Source organism: Erinaceus europaeus, chromosome 7 (assembly GCF_950295315.1).
Source record: "Erinaceus europaeus chromosome 7, mEriEur2.1, whole genome shotgun sequence".
NCBI lineage: Eukaryota > Metazoa > Chordata > Mammalia > Eulipotyphla > Erinaceidae > Erinaceus > Erinaceus europaeus.
The window spans coordinates 81,752,504-81,764,909 of NC_080168.1; the positions used below are offsets into that span (position 1 = coordinate 81,752,504).

At 40.0% G+C, this 12,406-nt stretch overlaps 1 protein-coding gene across 2 annotated transcripts in view; it reads right to left on the reverse strand.

Annotated features, from left to right (window-relative positions):
* The window catches only part of SPRYD7 (SPRY domain containing 7), a 45,602-nt gene that overhangs the window by 6,997 nt on the left and 26,199 nt on the right, over positions 1 to 12,406 (reverse strand). The window contains exon 4 of one of the 2 annotated variants that reach the window (XM_007535063.3): positions 3,672 to 3,774. The exons of the other annotated variant lie outside the window; for it this stretch is intronic. Coding sequence (XP_007535125.1) covers positions 3,672 to 3,774 — 103 coding nt within the window. The remainder of the gene's footprint in view (positions 1 to 3,671; positions 3,775 to 12,406) is intronic. 2 annotated transcript variants of the gene reach the window in all.

Consider the following 12,406-nt stretch of genomic DNA (forward strand, 5'->3'; position numbering starts at 1 on the left):
ACACACACACAAATGTGCACGCACATCTGGGGCCCGTCAGGAAATCCTTGGATTTCCACAGATACAATGGGCCTAGACCTCTGATAGATTTCCTTCCCCACCATGACTGGTCACTTTCATCAGGAACATCATAAGCCTTCTTATGTGCCTCTTCCAGAACTTTGCCCTCACTATAAAGCAGCAGTGGTAGAGACTGCCCCACTCCCTGAAGGGAAACTGGGTCATGTGCCACTCAAGGAAAACTGGTCTTGAAAATGAATGCAGCCTAGAATGTTCCTAGTTGTGACCATGGACTTCAAGCTCTGACTGACAAGCACTCAAGAAGTTACACAGGCTCCTGTGCTAATACACACACACACACACACACACACACACACACACACACACACGCGCGCGTACCCTGGGTCAGATCTATGTGGTAAAAAGTTAATTGCATTTATATACTCCTTCAAGTTTGGGAGCTACTCTCTACCTAATCCAGCTTTCTAGACCTATTCTCAACTCTGACACCATCTTCCCAGATATTTTTAGTCCACCTTCATGGTAGCTATCAAGCGCAAAAAAAAAAAAAAAAAAGAAATACTAAAGTCATAGTTCCCAAGAAACATATCTAAAATAGACATCTTAGCTTCTCTCCACCCTAAGACCTTTATTCTCATCTGCTCTATTCCTACTTTTTGGTTCCTGCTTATTAAACATTTTTGTCTTGCTTTAGACTTTATTGCATTTCAGCCAACAAGTTGCAGATGCAACTATGATTCCATCCTGACTTCCCTGGATAGACAACCGTACCAATGTCTCCAAAGTCCACCTCCTAGGAAAAGACAGAAACAGGTTGGGCATGGATTGACCTGCCAATGCCCATGTCCAACAGAGAAGCAATTACAGAACCCAGAACACCTACCTTTTGCACCCCCAAAAGAATTTTGGTCCATATTCCCAGAGGGAGAGAAATGCTAGGGGAAGATGACCAGAGGGCTCTGAACTCAAATTCTATCTAGACCCAGAGAGAGAGGAGGAAAAAAGGAAGGAAATCTGGAAGTAGCTATAGCTGTAGACGTGACTTAGAAGGCAGGACCATAGGGGAAAAGTGGGCAAATATATATAAATATAGTTATAGAAATAATAGTCAACCCATTTCTGTGACCTTGGGAGAACTACTACAGTTTGCAATGGAGGAAATAGGGACACAGAATTCTGATGGTGGGAATGGTGTGGAATTACATCTCTGTTATTACATAATTTTGTAAATCAATATTAATCACTAATTTAAAAGACACATATGGGGGAGTTGGGCAGTAGTAGCACAGTGGGTTAAGTGCAGGTGGTGAAAAGTGCAAGGACCAGTATAAGGATCCAGGTTTGAGCCCCCGGCTCCCCACCTGCAGGGGGGTCGCTTCACAAGCGGTGAAGCAGGTCTGCAGGTGTCTATCTTTCTCTCCCCCCCCCGTCTTCCCTTCCTCTCTCCATTTCTCTGTCCTATCCAACAACGACATCAATAACAATAACTACAATAAGAGCAACAAGAAGGGAATAAATATTTTTTTTAAAAAAGACACACATATGGAGAGTGGGAGAGTGGGAGGGGGAGAGGAAGGATGAGAGGAAGGGGGAGAGGGGTTGAGAAAGGGAGAGGGAGAAGGACTGAGACAGAGGGAGAATGACTGAAAGAGAGGGAGAACCAGAACATTATTCTGACACATGAGATGCCAAGGCTCAAACTCAGGACCTCATGCTTACAGCCTAACACTTTATCCATGGTGTCACCTCCTGAGCAACACCCCATGGCTTTTTCTGTGCGTTTGTTTGGTTGCTTGTTTTCTGTTGTCACCAGGGTCTTGGTGCTGGTACTATGAATCTCCTGCTCCTGGGGGCTGTTTTTTCTTTTCTTTTTTCTTTCTATTTTACTTGATAGGACAGAAATTGAGAGGGGAGGAGAGACAGAGAATGAGAGAGTAAACAAACTTGCTTCATGCTTGTGAAGCTTTCTCCCTGTGGGTGGGGAATGGGACTTGAACTCAGATTCTTGTGCACGGTAATGTGTGTGCCCAACCAGATGCAACGCCACCAGGTCACCCAAGGGTTTTTTTTTTCTTAGAGACAGTCATGTATTTAGAGGGAAGGGAAAAATAGACAGATACCTGCAGACATGCTTCACCATTCGTGAAACTTTCCCCCTGCAGGTGGGGACTGGGGGCTTGAACCCAGATATTTGCACAGGTGATTTGTACTATATGCTCTTAACCAAGTGCGACATCACCTGGTCCCATGTATCTTTACAATTCTACCACTCCTGGCAGGCATTTTTTTTATAGATAGTATGTGAAAGACAGAGAGAGAGGAGCACTGTTCTAACATACATGAAGCTTCCCCTTTGTGTAATTATCCTATGTAGTGGCTGGGGAACCTGGTCCTTGTGCATGACAAAGAGCTCTACCCTATCTTCCCTGGGAAATGTAATTGTAAAGAATATCTTGGGGGTGAGGGCAGATAGCATAGTGGTTAGTTCCAAAGAGACTCATGCCTGAGGCTCCAACGTCCTAGGTTCAATCCCCCACACCACTGTAAACTAGAGTTGAGCAGTACTCTGGTAAAATAAATAAAAAGCAGGTCTGCAGGTGTCTTTATCTTTCTCCCTCCCTTCCTATCTCCCCCTCCTCTCTCAATTTCTTTCTTTCTTTTCTTTCTTCTCTTCTTTCTTTCTTTCTTTCTTTCTTTCTTTCTTTCTTTCTTTCTTTCTTTCTTTCTTTCTTTCGCCTCCAGGGTTATTGTTAGGGCTCAGTGCCTGCACTACCAATCCACTGCTCCTGGATGCCACTGTTTTCCATTTTGTTGCCCTTGCTGTTGTTGTTATTGTTGCCATTGCTATTGCTGTTGAACAGGACAGAGAGAAATGGAGAGGAGGGGAAGACAGAAAGTTGGAGAGAAGGATAGACACCTGCAGACCTGCTTCACCCCCTGTGAAGTAACCACCCTGCAAGTGGAGAGCTGGGGGCCCGACTTTCTCAATTTCTTTCTGTCCTAGCCAATAAAATGGGGGAAAAAAAAACTCTGCCAGGGGAAGTGGATTTATTGTAATGCTGGCACTGAGCCCCCAGCAATAACCGTGCAGGCAAAAAAAGAGAAAGAAATGGTAAGACATAAATGCTCTAACAGTAAGAAAACTACATTTTCTCTTTCTTTTTTCTTTAAGATTCATTTATTTTACTTGATAAGACAAAGGGAAATAGAGAGTGGAATGGGGAGAGATAGCACTGCTTCACCACTCATGAAGTTTCCCCCTGCAGGTGTAGGCTGGGGGCTTGAACCTGGGTCTTTGTACATGGTGATACATATGCTCAATCAGATGTGCCACCACCTGGCCCCCAGAAAACTCTATTTTCTAACTATCTAATGATTGTTAATAACTAACAGAAGAATCTTTAGCTCAGTAAACCTTCTTTGAATTCTCTAAATTATAAGACCATATGATATAAGATATATGATCACTGTATAATAATAATCATTGTATTTAGAAAACTTTTGAAATACACAGGGAATGAAACCTTCCTTAACCCTGCAAAATGCAACTGTGAATTCTACTAGTTAAATTTGTTCAGCCTTCTGAATAATAGAAAATTTTAAAATGACAAGCAAAAACTGTACCTATAATTTAGAATATTTTAACTTACCATAAACAACTGGGTACACTGTCCCTCGTATACCTGATGCTGGACAATGCATGTTTTTCCCATTCAAGTATACATTTAATTCTACATGGTCATATGTAATACCCTAAGAAGGAGAGAAAATATTAAGAATAGTAAAAATATAAACGTCCCATAAGAACCTGAATGGTCAGAAAGCACTGGCTGGGAAGCATTAAGACAAGGGGATCACAATACCTTGAATTAAAGGCTAATTTGTTTGAGTTCTACTTGAACTGAGCTAAAAATAATAATAATAAGCATTATTTAGTAATAATAATGCTTAGTTACATTAAGCATTATATAATTATATTAAGCATTGTTATAATAATATTGTATTACTATAATAGTGATAAATCTAACTAGCAGATTAAACTCAGGTAAAAATCCCAAGAGTCCAAATTAGAGGTAAAATAAATGACAACAGCTAAATCCTAGTACTATATTTAGATAATTTGATTTTATATTTTAAATATTAAGATGATAATAGTTACTACATACTGTGAGTATAGAGACTATTTGCACCTATACAGGATAAGCACTGCTATCTTAATGTGGAGTTTGATCTCCAGTGAAGGAAACATGGGTCAGAGACATAGCACAGCAGGGGCATATAGGTCCTGCATGTGAGGGGTTCCAGGTTGGATCCCTAGCACCACTAATAGCCAGTGTTATGTGGCACTCTGTGTTTGTTTGTTTTGTTTTAAGGGAAACAATGAGATTTTCACCATTATGGTTTCAAATTATGAAATATCTTCCTATGATTTTCATATATTTATTTTTTCTACCTTGATTTCAAATATGTCAAATGTATTACAAAGGTAAATACTATTGTCTAAAGGTGAGTATAATTGGCAATTAATATCAAACTGAAAAACATAAAACAGCCGCTCAATGGAATAGGGCTGGAAAGACAGCACAACACTTTTATGCCTGAGTCTGGATGTCCAAGGTTCAAAAACTACCATAACTCACAGCTGAGCAGTGCTCTAATATCTCTGTATCTCTCTCATTCAAATATTTTAAAAATGAAGACAGTGAAATATATATATATATTACTTTGTACATTATTAATGATACAAAATTATAATAAACACTAATCATTATTATTAAAATGCTGGAAAATATTTAAAATAGCTTGTATCATATCCCAAGTACTTTATAATTCATTTAATCCTTAAAAGATAGTTATTATCATACCTATTTTACAGATGAAGTATACAGAACAGACATGAAATAATTTGTGGCAGAGCTGGGATTTAAACCAATGCAGTATGGTTTTAGAATGCTTATTTGTCTCCCTACTCCCAGGCCTTTTTATTTGCCTTCAGAGTTATTGCTGGGACTTGGTGCCTGAACTACGAATCCACTGCTCCTGTAGGCCATTTTTCCCATTTTGTTATACTTGCTGTTACCCTTGTTATCATTATTGTTGTTGTCACTGCTGCTGTTGTTGTTGGATAGGGCAGAGAGAAATGGAGAGAGGAAGGAAAGACAGAGAGGGGGAGAGAAAGACACCTGAAGACCTGCTTCACCACTTGTAAAGCAACCCCCCTGCAGGTGGGGAGCCGGGGGCTCAAACCAGGATCCTTACACCAGACCTTGCTCTTTGTGCCATGTGTGCTTAACTCTCTGTGCGACCGCCCGACACCCCCCTCCAGCTTTTTATTTTTTATTATTATTTTTTTTAGATTTATTTATTTTTGTGAGATGACAGAGGGACTACAGCACTGTTTGGTCATATGCAGTGCCAAGCATCAAACCCAGGGCCTTACACAAGCAAAGCATGCATTCTACTGAAGAGACACTTTCCTAGATCACTATGTTAGGGATTGAATCCAAGGTTCTACATATATAAGGCATACATTCTATCCTGAGCCATCTTCTTAGACCCTAGAATGGTTATTTTTTAAAATAATTTTATGAGAGAGAGACAGAGAGAGAGAGAGAGAAAGAGTGTGTGAGAGAGAATGCTTGGCTCTGACTTATAATGGTACCAGAGATTGAACCTGGGACCTCTGAGGCCTCAACAATGCAAATCTGGTGCGCTAATACGTTGAATTATCTCCAAAACCCAGAATACTTAAACTTAATTTCTATGTCATAATAGCTCTCTTTAAAACTTTGTACAGGGGGGAGTCAGGTGGTAGGCCAGCGGTTAAGCACATGTGGCGTGAAGAGCAAGAACCAGCATAAGGACCCTGGTTTGAGCACCCCACTCCCCACCTGCAGGGGAGTCACTTCACAGGCGGTGAAGCAGGTCTGCAGGTGTCTATCTTTCTCTCCCCCTCTGTCTTCCCCTCCTCTCTCCATTTCTCTGTCCTATCTAACAACAATGAAATCAATAACACCGATAATAACTACAACAATAAAAAACAACAAGGGCAACAAAAGGGAAAATAAATAAATAAATAAAATAATTTTAAAAATTAAAAAAAAAAACTTTGTACAGGGAGTTGGGCAGTAGCACAGTGGTTAAGCGCAGGTGGCGCAAAGCACAAGGGCCAGAATAACAATCCCAGTTCAAGCCCCCAGTTCCCCACCTGCAGGAGGGCCGGTTCACAGGTGGTGAAGCAGGTCTGCAGGTGTCTGTCTCCCCCCAACCCCGTCTTCCCTCCTCTCTCCATTTCTTTCTGTCTTATCCAACAGCGACGACATAAATAACAACAACAATAATAACTACAACAATAAAACAACAAAGGCAACAAAAAGGGAAAGTGAATAAATATTTTAAAAAGTCTTAAAAAAAACTTTGTACAGCAGTTACTAATTCATAACAAAAAAAGAGCAGTCCAGGAGGTGGCACAGTAGGTAAAGCATTGGATTTTCAACCATGAGGTCCTGAGTTTGATCCCCGGAAGCACATGTACGAGAGTGATGTCTGGTTCTTTCTCTCTTCCTATCTTTCTAATGAATGAATGAATGAATGAATGAATAAATAAATAAATTCTATTAAAAAAAAGAGAGCTTTGCTCTGAAAAGTTAAAAATAGACAATGGAGGGAGTTGGGCGGTAGCACAGCGGGTTAAGCGCACATGGCACAAAGCGCCAAAGACAGGCGCAAGGATCCCAGTTCCAATCCCCGGCTCCCCACCTGCAGGGGAGTCGCTTCACAGGAGGTGAAGCAGGTCTGCAGATGTCTATCTTTTTTTTTTTTTTAATTTGTTTCTTTCTTGGGGAATTAATGTTTTACATTCAACAGTAAATACAATAGTTTGTACATGCATAACATTCCCCAGTTTCCCATTTAACAATACAACCCCCACTATGTCATAGATGTCTATCTTTCTCTCCCCCTCTCTATCTTCCCCTCCCCTCTCCATCTCTCTCTGTCCTACCTAACAACGACGATATCAATAACAACAACAACTACTACAATAAAAAAAAAAAGGGCAACAAAAGGGAAAATAAATTTTAAAAATTAAAAAAAAAAAAAGACAATGGAGATCTTTCATAGAAATCACACAGATCGGGAGTCGAGCGGTAGCGCAGTGGGTTAAGGGCAGGTGGCGCAAAGCCCAAGGACTGGCATAAGGATCCCGGTTCAAGCCCCTGGCTTCCCACCGTCAGGGGATTCACTTCACAAGCGGTGAAGCAGGTCAGTAAGTGTCTATCTTTCTCTTCCCCTCTGTCTTCCCTTCCTCTCTCCATTTCTCTCTGTCCTATCCAACAACAACGACATCAGTCATAACACTACAATAAAACAAGGGCAACAAAAGGGAGTAAATAATAAATAAATATTTTTTAAAAATCACACAGATCAAGACACAGGCACTTCAACGATTTCTGGTTGTGGATAAATTATGATGATTTAAAAGCTTTTTGGAGGCATAAGAAATATTACAGATGCTCATCTCTACTTTCTAGTTTAGATAATAAAGTCTCTGACAAACTGGTGTGTTAAGTGTTATCAAATATTCTCCTCAAATTTTAGTAAAGCCATAGTAAAATTAAACTATGATGTACTAGTAGTTAAGGAATACTGAGGGGAGTCGGGTGGTAGCGCAGCAGGTTAAGCGCAGGTGGCACAAACTGCAAGAACTGGTGAAAGGATCCCGGTTCAAGCCCCCGACTCCCAACCTACAGGGGAGTCACTTCACAGGTGGTGAAGCAGGTCTGCAGGTGTCTATCTTTCTCTCCCCGTCTTCCCCTCCACTCTCTATTTCTTTCTGTCCTATCCAACAACAATGATATCAATAACAACAACAATAATAACTACAACAAAAGGGAAAAAATAAATATTAAAAAAAAAAGAGAGAGAATCAGTTTCAAGACTGCTCTCTAAAAAGAAAGAAAGGAATACTGAGAAAAATAGACTGCTCCTATTTCCTTTCAGTCTGTTGTATCTATAATAGTATTAAATTACTGGGTAGCAATCCAGGCATCTTTTGCCACCTGCTGGCAACATAAATTATTGGAAGCAAGCAAAATTTAAACCCAAAATTCCAACACAGCAGAGAACAATCCCATACTAAGAAGCAAGGAAACGTCCCTCTCCCCTTCACCCACAAATAAGCAGATTTAGTCTAAGTATTTTGGAACCTAATCTGCCCCCTTAAGTTACCTAGGAAAAAGGCTTGATTCCCCCCATTATGATACAAAAAGTCCTATGTTTTCTAAGTATTTATCAACAATTTTTTGCAGGTTTAGTGAGCAGGTTTTTGAAACTAGACAGCCTGAAGTATACTCTTTTTTTTTTTTAAAGAATGTTTTTATTCATGAGAGAGATAGGAGGAGAGAAAGAACCAGACATCACTCTAGCACATGTGCTGCTGGGGCTTGAACTCAGGACCTCATGGTTGAGAATCCAGTGCTTTACCTACTGCGTCACCTGCAGGACCACCTGAAGTATAATCTTAATATCATACCAACAAGTTGCTACTTAATTGCTCCTATTCTGTAAAACAGTGATAATAATATCATCTATTTCATTAAGTTATTATGAAGATTAGAAACTTAATCCCTGGGGGCCACGTGGTGGCACACTTGGTTGAGCACACGTTATAATATTCAAAGACCCAGGTTCGAGCCCCTCTCCCCATCTGCAGGGGAAAGCTTTGCAAGTGGTCAAACAGGGCTGCAAGTGTCTCTCTCCCTATCAAGCCCTTCCCTCTATATCTGGCTGTCTGTATCCAATAAAGATAGTAATTAAAAAAAATTTTTTTAAAGAAAGTTTGTTTAAAAAAAAAAGAAAATTAATCCCTACCAGTTACTTAAGAACAGTACCTGGCATATTGTAAAGGCTACAGAAGTGTTTGTGACTTATTACCATTATTACATGCTGATGATGACATCAGTAAATTGAGTATTTATTTTAAAAACCTTTTAAAATTAAACTGAAAAACACATATATAGAAAATAATTTGTACTTTTCAAACTATACATGAAAGGAAAAAATTAGGTTTCATGTATTCCTTTCTATTGCTGTAGTAGGTTCTGTTGGCACTGTACTGAATGACAAAAAGCCTGGGCTAAGAATGGGTTGGGGAAAGGAAAAAAGATACTTGGAATACAACAAAGAAACTACTAAGAGTACTCAGAATATTTCAGTACTCTGAACAGTATCAACTATGTGATACACTACTCATTACATAGTTCAATACAATGTTGAAGTCTTAGTATTTGATTATATTGAAAGCTGATATTTGTGTATAGGAGGCAAATAAAACAGCGTCTCCTCCTGTCAAAAATAAATAAACAAAATCATTTGGTTAAAATAAGAAAAATAAGAAAAATGGTTTTTTATTCATTGTTATCACCAGTGCTTCACTGCTCTGGGTTGAATTTTTTTTTTTTTAAAGATTTTATTATTGATGAGAAAGACAGGAGGAGAGAGAAAGAACCAGACATCACTCTGGCACATGTGCTGCCGGGGATCCAACTTGGGACCTCATGCTTGAGAGTCTAAAGCTTTACTACTGCACCACCTGCCGTACCACTCTGGGTTGAATTTTTAAAAATGATAGAGACAGAGAGAGAGTAAAGATGTCATGGCACAGAAGCTTCCTCCAATGCAGCAGGGTCAGCCAAGAACCTAAGATGTGCACAAGGCAAAGCAAATGAATGCACTGTCCAAAATAGAAGACCTATTTTGCAGGCCCCCAAAGTATCTTGATTTCTCAGTATATGATTAAAATTCTAGGGAGTAGAGCAGTAGCACAGTGGGTTAAGCGCAGGTGGTACCAAGCGCACGAATCGGGTAAGGATTCCGGTTCAAGCCCCCGGCTCCCCACCTGCAGGGGAATCACTTCACAGGCAGTGAAGCAGGTCTGCAGATGTCTTTCTCCCCCCGTTTTTATCTTCCCCTCCTCTCTCCATTTCTCTCTGTCCTATCTAACAAAGATGACATGACATCAATAAGAACAATAACTATAACAACAATAAAAAACAAGGGCAACAAAAGGGAAAATAAATGAGTAAATATAAAAAAAATCTATACATTTAAGAATGCTTTTCCTGGCTGGCGAGATAGCATAATGGTTATACAAAAAGTCTGAGGCGTTGAGGTCTCAGGTTCAATCCTCAACACAACCATAAGCCAGAGTTGAGCAGTACTCTGCATTGCATATATGTCTGTCTCTTTCTCTGTATCTGTTTCACTAAAATGGATAAATAAAATATTCAAACAAAAAAGAACCTTATCAGCTTGGTTCATTGTACCCTAAAAATATAAATAAAAGATTTTCCTGTCTTTATATCCATTCTGCTTTTCCTATGTTACTGTCAGCAGTTCATTGAACTTTATTCTCAAGTGTCTGACTAGTAAGATAAATATGGTAGGGTAATGTACTTCTCTTGATTCAGAATGCATTTCATCACATTTAGTTTTCCTTTTATCAGAATAAGCATGAAAATTCCAAGTCTAATATAATAATGTTGACAGACTAAAAATAACATTCTTAAATTTGTCAACTTTGGGGTATCAGACATCTCAAGGAATGAGATAGGAAGGGAAAATAACACACAGTAGAAGTTCAGTACATCAAAAAATGAAAAACATGTAAAACATTTGTTACTGATTATCTTTTCATATGTTTGAATTTCATCTTTTAGTATAAATAGGTCAACAGTGTCAACTTGACTTCAAGATTTTCTTTCAAGAAATGGGCACTTGATTAAAGGTGTTCCCTATTATAGACATCTGGAAATGATCTGCAAATATAGATATAACCATCTACTCAAAAGTAACAGGGAAAAGCAGACTGCTCCTGGAGGCCATTTTTTCCCCTTTGTTCCTTGTTTTATCGTTGTTATGATTATTGTTATCATTGATATCACTGTTGTTGGATAGGACAGAGATATTGAGAGGAGGGGAAGACAGAGAGGGGGAGAGAAAAACAGACACCTGCAGACCTGCTTCACCACTTGTGAAACGACCCCTGCCCCCCGCAGGTGGGGTGCCAGGGGCTCGAACCTAGATCCTTAAGCCGGTCCTTGCGCTTTGCACCACATGCGCTTAACCCGCTGCGCTACCACCCGACCCCCTAAATTTTTAAAAATATTTTATTTATTTATTATTGGATAGAGACGGAGGGGAGAAAGAGAGGGAGAGAGACAGAGAGACACTTGCAGCTCTGCTTTACTGCTTGTGAAGCTTTCCCCCTATAGGTGGGGACCAGGGGCTTGACCCTGGGTCCTTGCACACTGTGGTGTGAGCACTTAACCAAGTTCACCACCATCTGGGCCCCCCCTTAAACTTTTTTTAATGATTTTTTTTTTTTTTGCTTCCAGGGTTACTGCTGGGGTTCAGTGCCTGCACCATGAATCCACTGCTCCTGGAGGCCATTTTTTTTCCCATTTTGTTGCTCTTGTTGTTATTGTTGCCATTGATCTTGTTGGATAGGAAAGAGAGAAACGGAGAGAGGAGGGGAAGACAGAGATGGGGAGAGAAAGATAGACACCTGCAGACCTGCGTCACTGTTTGTGAAGCGACCCCCTGCAGGTGTGTGTGGGGGGCTTGAGCTAGGATCCTTATGCCAAGAAGATACCTGCATATAAATCAGCACCAGGGTAGACAGCATAATGGTTATGTAAACAGACTCTCATGCCTGGGGCTCCAAGGTCCCAAGTTCAATACCCTGCATCATCATAAACTAGAGCTGATCAGTGCTCTGGCAATTTAAAAAAAAAAAAAAAGTGTAAGAAATCATACAGTTCAATAACAACAAAAGAAGCCTAGGGGGACAGATGGGTTAAACAGACACTGTGCAAAGCACAAGGACTGGTGTAAAGATCCTGGTTTGAGTTCCTGGCTTCCCACTTGCATGGTAGAAGTGGTCTATCTTTCTCTTCCCATCTTCCCCTCCTCTCTCAATTTCTCTCTGTCCTATCCAACAACAACAGCAATAACAGCAACAACAAAATGGAGAAAATGGCCTCCAGGAGCAGTGGATTCGTAGTGCAGGCACTCAGACCCAATGATAACCCTGGAGGCAAAAAAAAATATAAAAAGCAGCCTAACAAAAATGGGCAAAATATCTCATTGGAAAACAGTATGTAGAGTTCTTAAATAAAAATGGAAATACCTATGTTCTAACAATACTACTCTTTGGCATATACCCAAGTGACATAAATCACTAACTCAAAGGGGCATTTGAACTCAGGTTTATGGCTATACTACTGACAATGGCCAAACTATGGAACCAACCTAGATGCCCACTGATGGACAATTGGATAAAAAAAAAAAAATTATGAGGGAGCCAGCAAAATAGCTCACTTGG